The following is a 22,324-nucleotide window of genomic DNA, read 5'->3' as shown; positions in this document are numbered from 1 at the left end:
ACCTCCGATTTGTCAAATGTTCTGCTGTTTGGCAAATAAATAACAGTTCAAACCACAGTTAAAGATATGATTTCTTCAACTTTTACTTCAGAGCAAAACTTTTAAACTTTAAAGAAATAATGATTTGTCATTTTAGGTTGATACTTATCGATATCGACCAATATTTAAATTTCATATTGTGATAATATTTTACATCGCCCAGCCCTAGGTTTACTTTCACCCATGACAACTCTGTCTCCTGGGGGTTTTGGCGTTGTGACGTTCAGCCTTTTCTTCTAGTCTCTCATCACCAGGTGGAGAAAAACAACCCATAATCCAAGTTCTCTAATCTTGTACAGGATAACTGTCAGCACCTCCATACACTGTGGAAGGCTTCCCCGGCTTGTTACAACACTGGCACCAGTGGTAATCACTCTAATCCTTTGGTATCCATGGTAAACAAGACCTCTTGCACAGTCATTATCTATTCACAGCCAAAGGCCGTCAGATAACAAAGCACATCAGCGAGAAGAGAACGAATGAAGGGAGATGCAAGAAAGCTGGAGAGAAAGTAAGAAAGAGGAGTGTGAGAGAAAGCAAATGGGGCAAAAGACAAGGGGACAAAAAGGAGAGAGAGAGAGAGAGCAGTATTTAATTGTATTATATAACACTCTTTGCTGTGTGCCAGGCAGCAACTGTTTTTACTCTTTCAAAGCAGAGTTTTGTGTTGTAAAAGCTCCAGGCATTTCTCAGCCTTGATGTAAACTGATACTCTGTTGTTTGATTTATGTTACAAAATCTGAACCCCTCCAAGAATGAAAACGCTACGCTGTCAAAATTTTTGGAAATCTTACATAACATCAATTTAGTGACATTTATTACTAAAAGCTTGAAAGTATAAGATGGCAAGCGTTATAGTATTTTTAAAGAACAGCCATCCGTCACTTGGCAGAAAAATGAAATGGAGTCAGGGCTTTCAGGGGCACGCACACACACACACATACACACAAACACACACACACACACACACACACACAATCACAGTGGAGAGGCAAAACCTGGGTGGGAACCTGACAGGTCCGCTAAGTCCTTCTCCGTCAAATTTGGACGTGCTCGCCAAAGGCCAGAAAGGTGGGTGGGTATAAACACCACCTATAATCCTTTACTCTGTGTGGTGTCTGGAGCAGAGACTCAGCCACAGGCAGATGAGGTGAAGTGCTGATTCTAGAAGATCTGCTGGTAGTAGCACGATTTGAATCTCCTCGAGTACCAATCTAGTTCAGATGTTCGTGTTGCAGGTTGGTGGATGACAGGTTTGAAGAAGAAGTTCCGGTTAGGTGAGGATGTACCTTTATGTATGTTCTAGTTCATCTCATAAAAAAAATGTAGATAAATGAAAAAAAAAAATTCTCAAGAGCCAAAACTAACAAAAAACAAAGAACTTTGACATTAGTGTATAAATTCAGCTCTAATTAATTAGGCCTCTATGATCTAATGTCAACAATATCTGATTTACATTGTCATGTTGATCAGTAAAAGTCCTTCACAAAAAAGCAGCCCTACAAAGTTTTTTAGCGGCACACCACCGCTTTTCCAGCCGGGTTTGTACCATTCAAAGCCAGTTGCTTTGTAGCAAAGTGATGAGGCCTTACCAGCCACAGTCATGCCATCAAAAGCTGGGTCTTTTTTTTAGCAACATCTGTGATCTTTACCTCACCATAACCAAGTAGTTTTGTTGCCTTAACCTAACCACTAACCCCAATCTTACAGCCAAGCGCTTCTGCATCAAGATACAACGCCAAAGGCTGCCCTCTGCGTCATTTCAGTAATGCCCACATTGGTATGAATTATGCTGGATTTTGTCCAACCAACAGTTCAAAAATCTGTTTATTATCATGTATGACAAATAAAAGCATTACATTCTCACATTAAAGAAGCATGTTATCAGCAAACGTTTGACCTTTTTTGTTTAAAAATGGACTAAAATAATTATTTTATGTTAAAAAAATGTTGCCAATCAATTTTCTGTTGATCCAACTAATTGATTTAGTGTTGCAGCTCTAGTTGCATCCTGCCACCACCTACTTTACCAGAGGCATATGTGTCTTGTTCTAAATATTGAGGGGGACATATCCACCCTATGCCACCGTCAAAAATCTATTCCTGAAAGAACAAGACACTGGTAGAGCACAGCAGAAACTATTCTGTAATATTAGATTATTTGTATCCCAGCCTTCTGACAATGCTTCAAAGTGCTCCCCTATTTAAAAAAATGCACGGATTAGCAATTTTGGCCTGTATCCAGTGCCTTTACCTTCTTTTGCAGCACCTTTTTTCCCCAAAACAAAAGTCAGTGGGAACAGCAGGAGCTTCTTACAATGTAAATGTAACCCAGTACCTGACACATAACCCCATCTTGCCTTTGCGTCTTCTTATTATTTAGGAAATGCTAGACATATTTCTGGGCTTCTCAAACACATTCTCATCTTACCATAACAATCTGATTCAATATGTGGTTTTATTGTTATGGAATGCAAAGGCTGAGCTGTCTGCCTGTAGCAGACAGTTTGGTATTGAAATTCAAGCTGCAGTAATGAATCAGGTACAGTTAGGGTTTCTCTGCCCAAGGTGAGTTTTGCAACAGGCTCCACCTGGACTGGGAACTCTGTATTGGGCAAAAACAGTCATTTTCCATAAAGAAAAGCCCATAATTTCAATCAATAAATTTTCTATATTTTTGTCTGTAGTTTACAGCAAACAGATAGGAGGGCAAATTCAAAATGAGCAACCAAAGATGACATGCTTCCAGTCTAAATTCTTTGACTGCACATGAATTTCAAATGCAAGGAAATCTTTCTTAAATGTTCTTTGCAATATTGGTATGTTGTCTGCCCTCTGTTTGCATGTACATCTTACAGCAATGTTGCCGGGAATACTGGTCATGCGCATGGCAAAAAAATTAACTCCCTCTGAAATCTTGAAATGCTGTGCCTCTCATAATCCCATGTGGTATGTTCCCACTTAACCAGTAATTGTATTTTCTCTTCACGTATTTAATAGAACAACATGGCAGCAGTGCTCTTAATTTCTTCCTTGTGCTTGGAGGACAACCCAAGTGTTGAGTGCAAGGAGAAGTGCACACAATTAGCTAATATAATTCACAGATGTGCTCACTGGGTTGTTTTTTTTTTTTTTTGCTCTTTCTCTCTCTCTCTGTCTCCGTCATCTCAGCGTTGCACAGCAGGCTAAGCAACCTGAGAGTCTGGACATGCTCTTTGCTCTCACCCCACTGTGACCTACTGGCACATACATTTCAGATGACGTAGTAATTAAAATACACTAATTTGATAATAATGCAATAACAGCAGCACCCTGAAGGGCTAATTTAAAGAAAACATTTTCCCAGACCGCCAGTAAAGCATATGTAATGCCCCACAGAAAATACAGTAGCCTGTTGGTGTGCTTTCTGAGGTCTCGGGGGTATTTCAGGGTACTGATTTCATACCACAATCATTAAAATCTTAGCTCCCTTTTGGCTGAGAGCGCCTGGCTGGCGACAGCGCCTGTGGATGATATTGGATCCCTAAGGTGTAAACTTGATGAATATCTGAGGCTGTTTTGCAAAGGGTTAAGTTCCTCCACAGATCAAGGCACAGTGAAGATTCAGAGCTAAACTTTATATTATTTTAAGTGGTTTGTGAAGTTCATAGGGCATCTCCAAAGGGTTAATTGATACAGAAGAGTAACTCAAGAAGACAAGAATAAAGGGGAGAACTGATTAAGATCGCTAACCTAGATTCCTGAATTTTTAAATATTATTTTGTGACAATATTTAACCTTTCCTAGCAGTTCTCGGAAGACAGAGAAACAGGAACCATGTGCAGGGAAAGAGAAGGATTAAATTGGACATATTTAAACCAAGCATGTCTTCAACCGACTTGCCACTACAAGATATAAAGCTCAAGTGTACCTGCTTACCTTCAACTCTGCTTATCAAACACACAAACTCTGCGTGTAAACAGTAATAAATAACATGAGCCTTCAGCTTGACAGATAGTAATTTTAAAATGAGTGTAAAATGGGCTTGCAATTGTATAGCGCCTTTCTAGTCTTGTGATTTCTTGAAGCACTTTCACACATTCACCCATTCACACACACATTTAAATACATAAATATTTATCAGTCCTTTTTCGAAATTCATTATGTACTGTTCAGTTATTTCCAGATAAACGAACAGTAAACTATAATAACCCTGACAACAACAACAGCACCAAAACACACTATACACTGGTGGCCGTGGCTACCAGGTGCGGCCTGGTACGCAGTTTTATACATTCACAAGCACTTACAATTCGGGGTTCAGTATCTTGCCCATGAATACTTCTCTTATCTTTAGCGCACAAATAAACCAAAATGAGAGAACAAATTAATCAAAATGAGGGACCAAAATGTATCTCAAAGCCAAGCAACAGCATCTCGTTCACTCACTTCATAGGGAACCCCTGGTTTAAAACAAAACCAGATCAGTTTAAACAAAGGCATCAGATTTCCCATAGTCTGTAATATTGGTTTCAAGTAAGTCTCACTGTTCATTTAACCAAAGTTTTTAAAAAATAGGACAACTCTGGATTATTTCCTGATTACCAGTGCATTAATGTCCCAGCAGGACTACTTATTTGGGGACAAAATGTCCATAATTCAGCCACAGCAGTCAAATCCTCCAACATCTTTTAGTTGCAAACCAACAGAGGTAATTTCTGCACATCATTATCCAGCTTTGTTAATCATAATACCCTCATGCTTGTGACCTGATCCCAACCATGAATATCATTAAATGTGAGCCACGATGCACAGTAATTCTGCCCCTAATTCCACCTCATCAAGAGACAAAGACGAAAAAACAAACAGAGGAGCAGAGGAAAGAATTTGGCCTCTTTGTCAGTTCCCTTTGTACCGTTGGCATGGTGGTTCTGAAGCCTACAGAAGTGGAAGTGAAAGTGATTGAACTTGCTCAGTGAGGCTTGTTCTACGGGACAGAGTTGTGCAAATCACGCCTCATGACCCATTTGTGGGTGTGTTTATTAACCCCATGTACAGTACTTCCACATTTTGTGTTTGCTAATGAGCAGCGGGGACATGACTAGATAGCACATGTCAGCATCACCTTAGCCTGGTGAACTGGCAGCTCTGGTTTACAGTCTGTTAACATGAAACAAAGACTATGATTTATAAATCAGGGGCCTCATTACATAAACTATGTAAGTATGAAATCCTATCTTATCTCAGTTTACTATGACATTTAGGATTTTTGGTAGGACAAAAACATGTTTCCTAAATGCATTTAGAGGAAAATTTCTATCTTATCTTTGGAAATGACTCTAGGTATTTCAGAACTATCCTAATTTATGGATTTCCCAAGTTAGGAATCCTAAGATATAGACCCTGTCGTAACTTTTAAAGAGGAATGCCAATTGAAGAATCTAATATACATTTATATTTTGGTTTGTTAAAGGAGCAGTGTATGATTTAGGAGGATTCAGTGGCATCAATGAGGACTGCAAATTGCCACCAGATGAAACTTCACCTGATTAGAATTCCTTCAGTGTTCATTGTTGGGGAGGTTTTACTGAGCCGAATTATCTTTTAAGGTCTTTTATTATCTGTTCGGCTTGTCTGCGACAAGCATGTAATCATGTGTGCTCACCTTTTTTTCTGGTCTTCTGAAGATTCCCACTGGGAGCCAAATCATCTGCAGGGGCCTCTCTCTGCAAAAAAAAAAAGCTCAATCTGTTAATTAACATGGTAAAAACACTGAATTAAGCAGTTTCACATTACAAATCAAGTTTTTCCAATGCAAATGTGTTCATCTATGCTCTCTATGTAGACAAACAGCCCATTCTAGTTTCTAGTAGGTTTAGTTTTTGCAGATCCATGAACGATTCACAGGCAAAACTCATCATGAGTTAATCTTAGCCCTCAGCAGCAGTTTGAGTTATGGCACGAATAACTGACCACTTAATCCAGTCAGAGCTGATCAGATCAATGGAAAAGAGGGAAGAGAAAGAGCAGAGTGAGTAAATGCAGACTTTTAGACCCAGCACAACAGTTAAGTTTCGCTTTCATTGCGCTTGCTGCTCAGCTGCTCCGTCTGTGACAAGAGTACACTCTGCTGTGACAACAGTATGCTCTGTGCAATAAGTAAGTGCTGTATGTGTATGATGATGTTGGCTGTTATTGGAATGTAGTTATATATGATGTATATATTTCAATAGCCCTAGAAAAACTAATTGTGGCAGCATATGTGTTAATTATGGTGGGCTGCCACAAATAAATAAATGTGTGGGGAAACCCTGCGTGTTACATTATATTACATTTCTGCCAATATATCACACAAAATCCTACACACTGGACCTTTAAAACAAGATAGGAGGTCTGAGATAGGACACAATTATGAATTTAGGAATTGCTTCTGTAATAGGAAGATGGGATTTTTCTGCCTGTGAAACTGAACATAAAATAGGACAAGTAAGGACATTTTTTCTCTAATAAGTGCATCACTTTGTTATTGAAATAAAGATTTTTTTTTTGGAGAAAAAAGTGGTATTTGGGTTAAATCTGTAAACACGACAGTCTAAGACTCCTTTTATGGATATCATATATACTGAGTGCAGACTCCAGAGGGTGGTCGCTGGCATGGTTTACTTTCACAGGCGCATGCTTCCATTTGTCATTGTTATGCTAAACACTGCTTTGGTACTGAGGAAATTCAATTTAAGAGCCATCCAGCAGCAGTCTTGCGGCTGTCTTGTCCTTATCATTTCCATCAGCCTGATCAAAAACACATTGAGCTCCCACCAACAGAGGGTCACAAAGTCATGTAACCTTAGGCAGGCAGCCTTTTCCTGAGCACTTCATCACGATAGCCTCTGCTGTCTTTACGCAGTGATGTAACATGCAAATAAGGAGTAATTTACTCATGACCTACAGTAGTAATGCTGTTGAAAATCAACTGTTAAACACTTTACAACTGAGCACACAAACAGAGAATTGTAAGGGACTAGAAACAAAAAATGTCAGAGATGGATATCTCAAAATCTGGAAAAGTAAAACTAAAATTATCTCTCCGGGAAGATACCAGTAGAGATAAGTGATAAAATATGTTTTTTTGTTTTTGTAATTTGTGCAATATCCTTGAAGCTGATGGCAACCTCACACAAGAAACAAAAATTACAAAAGACACAAAGGAATCTGCATAATTCCATAAATGATGTTAGTCTCACAGGAGGTGGATCTAAGCACGACAACCACATTTCATTACTGTGCTTGTTGCCAAACCCCCACTGAGCAAAAATATTTTACTGTCACACTTCACTATGACTACAGGATTTAAGATGAATCAGAGTCAAATGTATAGCTGACTGAGGAAATAATCCAGTTTGCCGACAATAGCAGATGGAAACATTTACAATACACCAAAATATATTTCTATTGCCACAACATATTGACAAGTAATTAGTCAAATTACAGTAATATAACCAAGTGATTAGCTTGGAAGGGGAGGACAGAGCACTAAGACTCCTGCCACACCAGCATGAGGAAAATAAGATTCCATAAAATGCAATTTCGTACTTGCCAAAAAGTGATTGCAGCTGCTATCTTTTATTCATTTCATTCATGGTGAATATATTTGACAGACTGTAGTCCGCTCAGTCCTGTTTTACCTATATAAATACCTTTAAAAGACCAATGCATAAAATAAAATGCTATTTTCAACTTGCCAAAAAGTGATTGCAGCTTCTATCTTGCCACAGAAAGGTTGTTCCTGCCTCAAAATAATTTGATCTAAGTTTTGATTAAAAGATCTTGTTAACAAATCATTCATCCATCAGAGCTACTTCCTTATATCATACCCTATAAAGTGACAAAAATCATTTTTGGCAAGAAAGAAACTGCATTGTATGCATTGCATTGGCCCTTTAAAGGTATTTACAGGGTAAAAGGGGACTGGGTGAGCTACAATCTGTCAAATATAATCACTATGAATGAAATCAAGTCATTTTGAGGCAGAAACAACCTTTCAGTGGCAAGATGGGAGCTGCAATCACTTTTCGGCGGTTTATATGTGTTGTATTGGCTCTTCAAAGGTATTTAAACAGGCAAAATGAGGTAAAAAGGACTGAAGTGGTTATAATCTCGGGTACAGAGCAGTTAATATAATGCAGGCTCATAAGGATAATAGCAGATAATACATCTATTTTTACATTACCTATCCATAAAGTATGATAGGTTAGTTTCCAAATGTAAACTAGATTTTCGACATACTTAACACATACAAACAACGGGAATAACAATTTTGTCTATAATGGCGTGAAAGTCATGCTTGATCACACTATAAATCCCAAACACGTGAAAATTGGGTTTCAAGAAACAATAAAGTTTGACAAATACATACCTATGCTCTTGCCACGGACATAAAGTTATGTGTATTTACATGCCTATTTGTCTATTATGCCTATTTACATGCTACGATTGCGCGCGGACGGCAATCGGTTTCTGGCAGACCATCACTATTTGGGACTACACCGGCGGCGGATGAGAAGTGTAGTGCCGAAGGAAAAGACAGTGTGGCGGTGAGGTAAAGTGGTGAAAAATACTCTAAATGTAGCATCCACTTACAATGATATTGATTTTTTCAGGTAGGCCTTTTTTAAAGTTGCTAAAACACGTTTACAAAACCCTGTGGGGTGCGCGCCCCCTCTGTTTCCGCAAACCGGGAGCGCGCTATATGTTACACTAACTGTAACTTGTATTTCATACAACCCCACTTCAAAAATCCACAACGATCAATTTAATGAGATACACAAGACGCGCTGCTACCCACTTTTTTGGTTGTGTGCTGCTTTCGTTACCATGGATACTTATTTCACTTTACAGTTTACGGCTGTTCCAAACTGTGCGCAAAAGTTAAACTCAGCCGTACGCGAAGTTGGTGACCTCTGCTCTGGTAATACCTAAAAAATTTTGAAATCTTCATCTTCATTTCCTTAATTCTGAGCGTCACTCCTCTGACGGCGCATGCGCGAAGCGCGGAGCCGCAGCAGAATGACACATAACGCATGAGAATTAAGAAAATAAAGAAAGCAAATTACAGAACAACGTAAATCTGACTAGTTATTTCTTTAGTTAACTTAGATATTCGTTCCAAACGTGCAAAATAAAATGGGAGAATTGCAAAAAAGATATATGTAAACAAGAAAAACAACACCAGAATGCCCATTTGACATATTCATAAACAATATAAGTATCTAAAATGAATAGGAGGGAGTGAGCCAGCCATCAAATCCTACCCCTTTTTCAATTTGATTAAAAAACAAAATAAAAAAATAAACATGAATGTTCCCAATTTATGCCCCAATATTCACCATACACACCCCAGTCAAAGCAAACAAGAACTAAGAAAACAATAACAGATCAAACTGAATAAACACACTCACACATTACAGAGCAAAGAAACACATCAATACAGAAAACAAAGTCTTTCAGGGTTTTGAAGTCTATGCAGTCACCAGGAAAAAAAGCTATTGTTAGGCTATAAACAAACTAAACTATGGTCACCCCATAATAATAATGAGGATGTAAAGCTGTGCTTTGCGCGGTATGGCTTGATGACACGACCACTTGCCAGCAATAAATGGGATATTTACTAACATATTTTATGTGGCAGAACAAAACGTTAAAGTATCTGAAGCTAGTATTAACCACATACCGTATTTTAGAATAAATACTAGAACTCTACATATGATGTATACATTTGATGATCTTGAAGATATTAAATCAAATTGAGCTATCTATCTAGTTTTTCATGTGGTTTATTTTTTAAGTTTCCAAGTATTTTATTTTCTCAACTATTGAAGAGATAAATCATTATGTTGAGCGCCTCTAAGTATTGGACATTCTTTAAATTTGCGTTGACTGTTTTGTTTTGTAGCCTAATGTGTGAGTCAAACTGTGAGCATGAATGTTATGCTATGTGTATTTATGTAATCTAGTAAATAGAATATCAAAAATAAAAATAATGGAGAACCCCAAGAGGAGTATCTTCTGCTTAAAACAAAGTCTAATGGGGATCTCTATCAACAAACAAACAAACAAACAAACAAACTAGTTGTGCAACAGACTGGCACTGAGTTGTTTGTTGCACACAAACGTTCTTTACTTTGCGTAAACTAGCTCGTCAAGTCAGTGCACAGCCAGCTACTTTGTATCGTGCGTTTAGCCTAGCTGTGTTTCCATTTGTGTTTCCACAAAAAGTCTGTGGACAGTCGCTTTGGTGGCACAGGTGGCGGCGAGTTAACAACTTTATCAGCAGTTGCTACATTTTCTGGTGTCATATGAGCATACCTGGAGATTCGCAGTGAAGTATGCAGGCTTCTGCACTTCCCTTTGTGCTTTTCTCACAACCATCCAACTCAAATGTTGTTTATGAAAAAACGTTCGTCTTTGAGGTGCAAAATTTGTTAAGATGACCCACAATGTAGACTTATAACAGGTTAACTTCACTAATACCTCCAAGCACCTGAATGGTGCAGTGACACATGCATTGATCCTACATCCATGATGGATCCCGGTACTGCAGCCACATTACTAGTTCCTGTAGGAGATGCGGCTGCAGTTCTGGGGTCCTAGTTTTTCGCCACAGCGCCACCTACGGACTTGAATGATTGTAAAAGTGCAAAGACAATGTTGCATCTCAGTATTTTTTGTCATAGTTTATTTCACCCAAATACTACTTTCTGACTTACTAGCCTATTTATAGTTTTAAAATTTTATTTTCCACCCAAATAATACATTCTGATTCATCATTTACAGTCTGACAGGCTGATTCTACCCAAATACCTTGTTATAGATTTAAAGATTGTTTACACCCAACTACTACTTTCTGATTCATAACTTGTAGTTATAAAGGCTGATTTCACTCAAATATTGCTTCCAGACTTATTATTTATAGTTTTAAAGGTTGACTCTACCAGAATACTACTTTCATTTATAGTTTGAAAGGTTTATTCCACCTAAATACTATTTTTTGTTTCTTTACAAATAGTTCTAAAGGTTAATTCAACCCAAAAAGGCTACTACTTTCTGACTCATTATTCATAGTTTTAAAGGTTGATTCCACCAGAATACTAATTTCTGATTTATTTATTTTTTTAGTCTGAAGGGTTTATTCCACCCAAATACTACTTTTTGTTTCTTTAGTTGTAGTTTTAAAGGTTGGTTCTAGTCTAAAACCTTACTATAGTTTTAAAGGTTGAATCCACCCAAATACTAATTTCTTCCAAGTACTTGTGGTTTTAAATACTTGTTCAATTCAAATACTTCTTGCAATCCAGCTTGGTTGCCAAGACTTACAATTTGTGTAGTTTGCAGAATTAGCTAATTACATTCAGGGGGAAAATAAACTAAATGTACAGTTAAGACTTCCATATGAAAAGTGCCCTAAGAGATAAACAGAGACCTCTGTTATCATTTGGGGTGATAGCAATCAATCTGACTTGACTAGATCACAAACAGATATTTTGAAATCATAGAAAGAGGCAAGACATAAGGATGAGTTTGGTCGCAGATTGAAGATATGTATTGTACACACATGGATTTCCTCCCCTCCAATCAGATTGCTTGGTCGGACCTAACTGTTGTATAATATCTCATAATACATGAAACACAAGGAGAAGCAAATTGAAGGTGACGTTTATGCTTTATTGGAAGTAGTATCACCACACATACATCCTAAAAAAACTAACTAGGCAGGTAAGACAATATGTTGTATTCTGTAAATATACTGAAAATGTAATGGAAAAACTGGAATGAGAAAGAAATAAACTTTAAGGAAACTTTTTTATAGCAGACAGTGGTTTTAAAAAGTGGAAGGCAAGTGCAACTGGACTTTTTTTTTTTTTTTACATCAACTTAATCTAATCTATTACTTTATAATGAGTAAACATTCATACAAAAGATGAATTACAATGATCAGCAAAGTGAAAAGTGAAAGACACCATATACTTGATAAAGAGACTCAGTCAGTGTGATTTTCAGACCCCAGAGTATTTCAACATTTTGTACCTGAGTAGAATTCAGATTGTTTTTCTGCTTCTTTGGGACAGACAAATTCACATTACAAGTAAAGTGCAAGAAAGAAGATGTTCAACTGTACAGAAACGGTACATGTTGGAGCTCAGGAATGAAGAAAACAATACAAAACAATAGCAGATAACACTAGCAAAAACAAACCTGCACACTTATTTTGTGGCACTATAAATCTTAACATCAGTGCTCATGAAAAGGCACATCTCCTCTGCATAAATATGTGTAAAATACAGATTATAGCACACATTCATACGGCTTCAATACTGTCAATTTATCATGATTGTAAACTTCACCTGATGGATCTGATGAAAACAAACAACTCTTTCATCCGGTCTTTATTGCCTCTGGCTGCGCTCCTGTTTGAAGGCGATGATGAACTTCCATGCCTCAACGTACTGGGAAAGACAGATCTCAACTGGGAAGAGCTCCTCCACCTCAGGGGGGGCATCCAGGTCTTTGTGCTCCATGTAAGACACCAGTGTGACTTTCAGGCTTTTGAGAGAGAGAGAGAGAGAGACACACACACACACACACACACACACACACACACACACACACACACACACACACACACACACACACACACACACACACACACACCAGTCTGAATAAATAAAAGTATGTAGCTAAACTTGATAGCACAATATTTCTTTAAGCATAGTGATTCAACTTCATGGGTTGTTACCAACCTCAATAAAATAAAATGGAAATAAACTTTTGTCTCTTCCTGGAAAACAACTGCAATATGTAGAGCTGACTCTGACCAAAGTTAACTTCAGGTTTGTTTGCATGCAACTCTAAATCCAGCCAAGGTGACTCAAATTTGGAAAGAAACAACATCCACTTTGTTTAAACTAAGAGCGGCACGCAATCTTTTTTTGTTTTCCTCCCTCTTATTTTTCTGTCTTTTATTTTGAATGATCTAAGCTTTATTTTTTTCAGGTTGATACATGTTTTTTGTTTCTCCCTGAACATGTTTACATGCTTATGTTCAAAAACTGTTTATTTTTCTCATACTATGCTGAAACACCTATATCCACCCTCTGTCTGAAACACTTTTAGCACCTGTCTCTTTGAGCCCTCCTCCTAAAAAATGCCAGTCTACTCTAATTGGTCAGAATTTCTGTGTTTTCTACTGTGAAAAATAACTAATAAAAGCTTCCAAACCAAAATCTTCACAACTGGACATGTTTCAGCAGGACTATGATCTAAAATTGGGGAGAAATTAATAACATCAGCAACCAAGATTACATGCTTCTCTGATGTTAGCATGTAGCTACATGCTGCAGTGTGCATACACATGCAGTAGCTTGCCTGAAGCACATAACAGCCTGAAGAAATAAATCAATCTGACATTAGTTTGTCTTGAAAGTAGATAAAACAGTTGGAAACAGAGTATTCAGAAGCGTTTGAAGCCGGAGGTTTTCCCCTCAGGAATTACTTTTACATAAGTTTATCTCATTATCTGAAACTATGGCTGCAATTAAAACAAACATCTGACATTGTAGCATTATAGTTATGACAGAAAATAACAAAAAGCATTACATGTCCCCTTTAAGAATGTTATGCATTAGCAAATGGTTAGAAAACCACAAATAATCATTAACTTTTATTTCATTACCTCCAGTCAGGCCTGTAGGTATCAGGTGCATTGGGCTTTTTAAGCACCAGCACCAGGAACTCGTGCATCTCCAGAAGGAAACTGTCAGCGCTGATCTTAGAAAAGAAGCCAATCAGCAGCCTGTGATCGTCCTCGCTCAGGGCCTGTTTGTATTTCTCTGAGACTTCCACAAATGGATCCTGAAGGACATAGGGAACACATTGAATACACAAATAATAATAATGATAGTAATACTATTTCCACCCTACTGTTAGCATCGTGTGATGCCCTACCCTCTTGAGCCGCAGCATATTTTCTGATTTGAGTGAGGCCAGCAGCTGCCACAGAGCCACACAATGCTTTAGACAGCACATGCTCATAGCCTGTGAACAAAACAAGGAGAACGTTAGGTTTTTCTCATTAAAATGACCCACACTACAATTAAAATCATGCTAATTTAGATCCAATACTCTGAGAGTGCCAGTATGGCATAATAGCACCGACAGTCAGACAGAAACATAAATTTGCTCTTAGGGGCAGATATTGTAAATTGTTTGTATGCAAAGTAACACAGTCTGTGGAAGCAAGAGAACCTGCAACAGGATTAAATAAGCGCTGTCCCAGATAGGCTGACCTTGAGGATATGTGGAGCCATCTGGTTTCCCATCTGCAGCACCTCCTCCAGGTAGCAGGACAGCTGCATGTGCGGCTCTCCCCCGGTCATGGCGAGGAAACCAAGGGCCACCTCCAGTGTGGACAAGGCCTCACACACCTCACTGTAGGAGTGCAGCTCCCCAGCCACGGCACACAAGGTGAGAGTCTGAAGAGGCTCCTGTCGGCACACAGACACAGATCGAATCATTTTTACAGCAACACACTCAGTTTGCCACACACTGTACTGTGTTTCACTACTTACCTGCTGGACTTTTGCTTTTATATCCTTTAGGATAATCTCGTAGTTGCGGTCATGTCTGTTCACTAGCGTTGGAATGCCCTGTGGAAAAGAGACAAGAACAAAAGGAATATGGTATTTTACCTATGTAAAAAAAACAAAAAAAAAAAAACAGGTGTTGTCTGTGCTTTGCTTTCCAGTTGCTCACATTAAGAGTGATGAGAGGTTTGCCCAGTAAGAAGCGGGAGACAATCTGTTGCTGGATTTTGGGCAAGTCGTACTCATGAAGGGTCTCCTGGCCTCTCTCAATGCTGTACTGGGTGTTGGACAGAACCAGCGGCATCAGGTCCCTTTCCAGCTCATACCGAATCACATGCAGGTCAGTCAGATCTGCAGGGCTCACTTTGTAGCTGAGGGAGGGACAAACACATCAGCAAATCTGCAAACGTGCTTTTTTTTTAACCCTTTTTTAGATACAAGTTGGTGTAAAAAAGTTATCTTTTGACCCTTCTCTCTGGTTTGCATTTAGCGAAGTAGTTCATCCACTGTGTTCTTACAGCTAGACGTGCATGTGAGAAAAATGTGACATGAGCGCCCCCACCTGGTCTCCTCTCCAGTGTGCTTATCCACACAGTAGACCAGGTCATTGTGCAGGGCGATGAGGTAGCTGACAAGGGCTGTAGAGCACAGGCCTGGGCCTTGTCGCCGTGCTAGCAGCACCTTGAAGTCACTGTCGAGGTCCAGGTCCTTCTGGCAGAACTCAGCTGGGATCTTGATCTCACCTAAACAACAATATTTCAGTTCAAGTCCGATCACAACGTTGGACAGGACGGTGTGAGTGTAACTGAGTGTGTGTTTGTATTTACCGTTTGTTGCCAAAGACACTCTGAGCTGATTCCAGGTTGTCAGGAAGATTTTGATGTATTTATCATACCATGTTTTCAGCGAAACTGCACACAGGAGGAAAACAAAATTTCACCCCAAGTGCACACGTCGACCAGAGACACGACGCATTACAGTGGATAGACTAACTGTAGCAGTTAAAGGCATCTCACGTGTGGAAGAGATTTAGCTCTTTTAAGAATACTCAATCACTGTCTCCTCCCAGGTTAAAACAAGTCATTCTTTGGCAGGCAGGTTTCTTTACTGCATGTTGCCAGCTATTTTACTATGACATTTCCGAGAAAGGGGTAATTAGGAGCTGCGTGGAACTTTGTATCTCTTGTGTAAGTGAGTCATACAGAGTGAAAAACTTGGCGTAGACAGTTAGTTTCATTACCTGCTTTCTGACTGTTGAGGAATTCAGAAATGGTGCCACATGTCAGCTCGGTGACATTTTGGAACTTCTTGACCAGAGCTCTCTGAAGGGTGAGGATGTCAGGAAGGTGCTTCACCAGTCGCAGCTCTGCTTCCTAAAAATAAATACATATGCCTCAGTTGTGTGTTCAGATGCTCTTCATGAACTGGTTAAGCATGTCAAGATTGAAGAAGCCACAATTTATTAAAATATGTTGTGTGATGGAGCCAGTCTTGCCATATCAGATTCCATAAATGTGTATCTGTATATATTTATACAAGGACAGTTTTTTTGGCATACAAAATTACATTCTGGTAATTGTGGAGCCTAGAGGTTGACAGATTATCATTATTTTAATGATCGCTGATAAAATGAATAAATAAAAAAGTGCAAAGAAAGTGTCAGCATGGGAGGAACTTTGACTTTTTAAAATCCCAGGGAGCTATTTTTATTTATTCATTTTTTATTTAAATTTTAAATTTTGACTTAATTAAAAAAAAGTTACTGGGAACTTGCTGTATATGAAGTTCAAAGTTTCCATTTTGATTAAGCATTTATTATAGGCATTTATACAAAGTTTTGTGTTGGAGTTTGTTATATTCCAAATTCATAATATTGACCGATAGATTTTCATTTTTATTGTTTATGCATATCAGTTGCAAATATTGATTATCGGTCTCATTAATTACTAATAATCAGTTTCAGTATCGACCCTGAAAAACCAGTATTGGTCAACCCCTGGTGGAGCCTTCAATCAACAAATTCAACACTTTTTAAGGCCACATCAAGTGTGATGTGAGCATGATAGACATTTTGTGTATGCACTTGGATTCCACTAATGATTTCAGACTTTATTAATTGTTTTGGTTTTTTAAAAATCTTGTGATTTTCTTAAAAACACATTAACACAATATACAGACTTATCCAGAAGTAATCACTCTCAAACATCACTTATGACCCAGTAGAAGTGTGTGATGGTGTATTTATCTGCCCTCTGCTTCTAAGTTTTTTATTTTGCTGTGTTTGGGAAAAATAGCAATATTGTATCAATACATGGACATCGTGAACGGATTTTTTAATCATAAAAACTATCAATATTGGAAATCCAAATTAAAGTTTTAGTAGCCTACTCAACTTCTAGAACTTCTGGTGATTCCCACCAGTAGTCAGGTCTTCATAAAAAAGGTAGTGACCGGCTGCCAGATTGTAAGCAACATGTATCCAACAGGAAGCTATGAAAATTGTGGCCATAGCAAAAAAAAAGACAAAAAAAAGAAAAGAAAAAAAAAAGAAGACATAAATAAAGCATGGAAAAAGCTAAAAGTACAAAGCTTGTTCCAAAGCAGGAGTGAAGCTGGGGTTGGCTTTCACTTTCAAGCACTGAAGGAAAGGATGAAGAACATATGTATACAAAAAAAAAACATACAAAAATGTAATGTTCCTACAACATCATGTTGTTGTATTGCCTTCTATGGTCTTTTGCTTTGTTGGTCAAAACACTTTGTAAATTCTGTCTTTAAAGATGCTATAAAAATAAAGATAATACAATAATAATAATAATAATAATTGTATTATTATTATTGTTATTATTTTATTTTATTAAAAGTCGACCTGCATATTGGGTCAGTGCTTTCTTACCCTATGCAGAAATCTCCAGAGCACCGGCAGGGTGTCTTTGCCATCATTCTGCTCCACAATGTGCGTTAGGCTCAGCAGAGTAACTTTCTCCCTGCAGCTCCACACAGCAGACCCATGGATCAGAGAATTTTGGGGAACTGAGGCCAAGAAGTGACGAGGATCTCCGAACATGAGCTTCATGATTGGATTGGCAGAAATGCGAGAGTCAGCCCTGATGAAAGCATTCACCTCCTTCAGCTGTTTTTCCAAGTGCTGCGTGGAGGAAGTAACAGAAGACAATGTGTTATATGCAGATCTGTAACAAACAGGAAGGATCATTACTGAAATTAGAAAATGAGCTGTATTTGTTCCCTTTAGGAAAAAAAAGACACCCTGCTGGAGATTTCTGTATAGGGTAAGTAAACACTGACCCAACGTGCAAGTCCACTTTCAAAAGGTGGCAAAAGAATCCCATATCATTCATTCCCTTTAGGAACAAATCCAGTATATCAATACCTTCAACTGCGGTGTGATGATGCTGTTGCTCACTTCCATCTCCCATCCATTTCTATGTTCTTTGGTGGAGAGCACATTGTCATAAGGAACAGGCCCTGAAAGGAAAGACGAGTTGTGTTTAATAGTAGAAGATAATCCAGTGAATCTCGTGTTTGAGTAGGCAGGTCTTAAAGCGACTAAACATTTGGCATCACATCACCACATGATTCTAGTTCATATGGAAAGCCAGAAGTAGCATTGCAAAGGGCAATCCTGACCAACGAATTCTGTTTGTTTGTTGACTTAAGTGACTTAAAATAACTCCACATATACATTTGTAACATCCCGTTTGTACAGAAATTGCAAAATGAACACCACACACTGTCTGACCACTAGAGGGCACCCTTTCCCCCACTTTCCTGTCTCCTGTCACTGTCCTGCAGCCTACAAATTTACAGCAACATGTTGGAAGATAGGTAGGTTTGTTGTTCCTCACATTTTTGTTGCTGTTTGGGCACCATGAGGCTGCTGATGAGCAGGTGAACAGCGCTGACTGTGTCGTCCGTGCCTTTACCCAGGGATCTGATAAGATGTACTATGTCCTTTTGCAGGTGCGCAAGTAGAAAAGCACCTGGCTCAGGGACTGGAGGCTTGATGATGGCAGAGATTGACTAGAAACACAAATAAAATGGATGAGTGATCTGATGTCCCCCTTCATAAACACCAACAGAAGGATGTCAACAGTGCTACAACACTAGAACATTAGTATGTATTGTTTGTGAGCATTTTTTTTTTGTTTACCTGCACCTGTAAAAACTAAGGAATATATTGCTTGGAGAAAGGATTTCCATTAGCACTGTTTTCATTTGTTAAGCTACCTCTGGTTGATTGCAGGCGCCGAGCAGCATGGCCATGTGAGTGAGCATGCGGATCATGGTGAAGGGAACTGGAGAAATGTTCTTTGTGTCAAGCATGTCAGGATTGTCCCTGCGAATGGGGTCACCGAGAATGTGGCCTGTCTGAGTGCGGTCACCCCTGTGAAAAGATAATGAATAAATATAAATTAAAACAAATGAAAAATAACTAAACTTAGTTCTATGTTACATTTTTTTGCCAAATTAACTCATAAACCACTTACTGCAGCTGAACAGCTTGAAATCCCTGCACAGGCCTGTGGTCGACACCTCCTATCTCCACACCACAGTCCACACAGTGACTTTTTTCCATGGGCTGGCCACACTGGTGAAAAAGATGCAAGAAAATTCAACAATACTAAAAATAAGTGCCTCATTACAAGCTTAGAATGAGTCCCACTGAACAAATCATACCTCTCCAATGGTGCAGGGGTGACCATTTGGACAATCTATGATAAGAGTAAATATAGAATTACTATAGAAGTCTTGAAATCTTCACCGATATTTCAGATTTAGAAGTAATTTCTTTTGGTGTGTGTACTTACGATACCACAGCAACGGTCCCATAGCTTGTTGAGCCACTGCTAACATGTCCTCTGGCATGCTCGGCAAGAAGGCGGCCTGTGCCAACAGATAAAAACATCTCATCCACTTCAAAGACAAGGAGGCCTAGTTTCCAACACTGAAAGCAGCTCACAATACACAAACCTGCATGTTGGCAGGATCCATTGCCAGCTGCTGCAGGGGAGCTATGATCCCCTGGTTCCCACAGAGCAAGACAGCAGCCAGGTGAAGAGTTAAATCCACCAGCACATTATGGGCACCAGAGGCACCCGGATGAACACTCAGTGGCCCAAGTTGGTTGGTCACCAGACCCCTGGCAAAGGCCTTCATCTGTGGGTTGGCAAGGAATTTGGAGTTCTGGATGTAGGTCTTTAGGGCATCCAATTGCTGTTGGCACAAACATACATAATATAATGTAAACTGTATATGACAAATATTGTCTTGTAAATAAGATATTTACTTGTAAAAAAAATGTCTGGTAAATTTTAGTTGCAAGTTAGATAAACTCACAAGTTTTAGAACTGCTCTTTTGCAGTCATTTGTACAAATGGTTGTAAACAAATATGACAGATTATATCAGAGCAGCTCTTCAGTCTTATTGTAAGAATCTACCTCAGGCTTGGGATGGAAGCTGACAGTGGCCTCTCTGTAGAGAGTGGTGACTTCTCTGTACAGTGCCAAGAGGAGATAAACTGTTGTACACTGTGGTAAGCATCTGCACCCCTGTAAAGAAGAACAGCAACAAACACACATAAACATATTTCCACAAAGAGTCCTCACCTGGTGCTCAGTTACTAACAACAAGGTGACGTAACAGTACCTCACAAGTCTCGTCCAGTCCGTCCACTTTTCCCTCCATAACTGCTTTTGCAACAGCATTTCTGATGGTCTTGTAGTCTTCCCCGCACACAAGATACTGGTCTACTGGGGTGGCTTCTTCACTCTGAGCATTATAAAAATGAAACCACACTATTTAGTTACTCCTAGCATTACATTTAGACAACCTCGACCTTCATTTTTCATTTGCAAACTAGCATTGAAAATCACAATGTGGGTAACTGAACCTTTTGCAGCACTTCCTCAGGGAAGAGCCAGCGCATTTCATCCACTTTGAGGAGTTTCAACACAAACTCCACTCCATGTTGGCTGCAGATCTTGCGGATCAAGAAGACACGATACCAGTCGTTTCCACTGCGCCTACACAAGTTCACCACGCTGGTCAGGAAGGCTGTGGTTCCACTTTGACCAGTCTCCTGTGCCCCTGCTTTGATTAAAATGAAAAAGAAGAATGACATTTTGGTGAAATGACAACGTCTCAGAACACATACAACACAAACACACAATGATCCAATGATATTTGTCTGATTGATATTCATTCGTAGGGTAGGTAGGTTTTTTTTTTTTTTTTTTTTAAATCATGAGCATCATTCCATGCCAGGGACAGGGTGAGAGTCCGCCTGCATACTAAAAGTGACAGGTCTAACTTTAAGCATTACATGGCTAACATCTCCAAACAGTTATCGTGTTTAACTTGTGCATTGAAACATTTCTGTGTGAGTTCATAGTGAGTGTTAGCTGTAGAACTGACCATTCGCTAGAAGGCGAGCTGCTCTGTAAAGAGTCCGTCAGTGCTGCATCTAACTTGTGTTAACACAAACGCTGAATCTTATAAATATAAAGCAGCTGGAGCAAACTCAACAACTCAGAAAATTTGCTGTTGATCACTATTGAAGCTCCAGAGCCCAAAGGATTGGTGTTTGGGACAGCCCTAAAAATTACAAACCTGTGGCTCTGAGTTTTTCCAAGATGAGGCTTGCCGCCATATCCAGGTCCATACGCACTCTGGCCACCTGCTGTAGAGAATCTACTGTGGCTGTTTGAGCAGACTGTCCATGTGATTGCAGGTATTCAGTCAGGAAGGCACTTTCATCCTGCAGACACACCTGCTGGTCTGCAGTGGACCTGAACTGCAACCTCTCAAACATGGAATCCTAGAGAAAATGAAAAGTTTCTATAGTTGCTACAATCCACTAGTGTGATTTGCATATTTGCATTGCACTGTGTTGCTGAACAAACAGGCTCATTTCAAATAAAAATTCATTCGTACCTCCAGGCAGTTGATGTACATCGAGTAGAGTTCAGTTTTGTCCGTCTCCTCCAAGATGTTGCACCGCTCAACTGCCACCAGATGCTGCTGCAGGTAACCTTTAACTTCATCGAAGCTTCAGAAACAGCACAATTTATACAAAAATGAGAAAGACGGCTAAAACTTTCAGAAGCACACATAAGTATGCGATATGCAACCGCGGTACCTCACCTGTACTTCAGCAGAAGTTTGAGCACTACTGACCGAACAACTGGGTTTTTATCCACAGAGTCATCAAACGGAGAAAGCACCTTTGTCAGCACTTGTCTACCAACTGGCAAATAAACAAAACAAGGGACTGTCAGAGCTGGCAAAACAGGAGTAAGCAGAGACATGGTTGTGCACACAGTCAAGTGAGTTGGGTTAGAACAGTGTCCTACGTCTGAAAATGGGAACAGTGTTGGCCTCCACCATGAGAAAGGACAGCAGATGGAGAATGACAGCTGAACAGGGAGGAGAGTTGTCCTTGAAGCACACAGTAGACACCAGGTCAACGAAGAAAGTGTTGCACTGCTTCCTGAACTGAGCGTGTTGGTTGACTAGAATCCTGCACATAACGAGAGACACAAGAGTTAAACAGCTTTTTGTTAAAATTCTTCACAAGCCAGATTCACAAATCATGAAGTCGCCTTGATCCTATGAAGGAACTAATAATGGCACAGAGTGCATCAAAGAA

At 39.2% G+C, this 22,324-nt stretch overlaps 2 protein-coding genes across 4 annotated transcripts in view; both read right to left on the bottom strand.

Annotated features, from left to right (window-relative positions):
- The window catches only part of LOC148186476 (uncharacterized), a 36,128-nt gene extending 25,510 nt beyond the window's left edge, over positions 1–10,618 (bottom strand). For both annotated transcript variants that reach the window (XM_088069122.1, XM_088069123.1), the window contains exons 1-2: positions 10,381–10,618; positions 5,684–5,744 (exon numbers count right to left, since the gene is read on the bottom strand). In XM_088069122.1, the coding sequence (XP_087925248.1) occupies positions 5,684–5,744; positions 10,381–10,443 (124 nt within the window). In that variant the 5' untranslated portion in view covers positions 10,444–10,618. The remainder of the gene's footprint in view (positions 1–5,683; positions 5,745–10,380) is intronic.
- A 1,097-nt stretch (positions 10,619–11,715) lies between these two features.
- LOC121956176 (E3 ubiquitin-protein ligase rnf213-alpha) overlaps positions 11,716–22,324 on the bottom strand; it is a 38,105-nt gene continuing 27,496 nt past the window's right edge. The window contains exons 47-70 of one of the 2 annotated variants that reach the window (XM_088090991.1): positions 22,029–22,195; positions 21,820–21,922; positions 21,610–21,724; positions 21,286–21,493; positions 20,567–20,766; positions 20,323–20,445; positions 20,115–20,225; positions 19,647–19,889; positions 19,484–19,559; positions 19,353–19,387; positions 19,163–19,263; positions 18,903–19,059; positions 18,521–18,695; positions 18,046–18,140; positions 17,551–17,802; positions 15,895–16,027; positions 15,482–15,565; positions 15,217–15,397; positions 14,824–15,025; positions 14,640–14,717; positions 14,358–14,555; positions 14,017–14,106; positions 13,745–13,923; positions 11,716–12,615 (exon numbers count right to left, since the gene is read on the bottom strand). In XM_088090991.1, the coding sequence (XP_087947117.1) occupies positions 12,459–12,615; positions 13,745–13,923; positions 14,017–14,106; positions 14,358–14,555; positions 14,640–14,717; positions 14,824–15,025; positions 15,217–15,397; positions 15,482–15,565; positions 15,895–16,027; positions 17,551–17,802; positions 18,046–18,140; positions 18,521–18,695; positions 18,903–19,059; positions 19,163–19,263; positions 19,353–19,387; positions 19,484–19,559; positions 19,647–19,889; positions 20,115–20,225; positions 20,323–20,445; positions 20,567–20,766; positions 21,286–21,493; positions 21,610–21,724; positions 21,820–21,922; positions 22,029–22,195 (3,463 nt within the window). In that variant the 3' untranslated portion in view covers positions 11,716–12,458. The remainder of the gene's footprint in view (positions 12,616–13,744; positions 13,924–14,016; positions 14,107–14,357; positions 14,556–14,639; positions 14,718–14,823; positions 15,026–15,216; positions 15,398–15,481; positions 15,566–15,894; positions 16,028–17,550; positions 17,803–18,045; positions 18,141–18,520; positions 18,696–18,902; positions 19,060–19,162; positions 19,264–19,352; positions 19,388–19,483; positions 19,560–19,646; positions 19,890–20,114; positions 20,226–20,322; positions 20,446–20,566; positions 20,767–21,285; positions 21,494–21,609; positions 21,725–21,819; positions 21,923–22,028; positions 22,196–22,324) is intronic. The other variant, XM_088090990.1, reaches the window with a different exon arrangement.

Source organism: Plectropomus leopardus, chromosome 18 (assembly GCF_026936395.1).
Source record: "Plectropomus leopardus strain MGB_pleo_1.0 chromosome 18, ASM2693639v1, whole genome shotgun sequence".
Classification (NCBI taxonomy): Eukaryota; Metazoa; Chordata; class Actinopteri; order Perciformes; family Serranidae; genus Plectropomus; species Plectropomus leopardus.
Note: the sequence above shows the minus strand (reverse complement) of the source record. Positions and strands in the feature narration are given on the sequence as shown.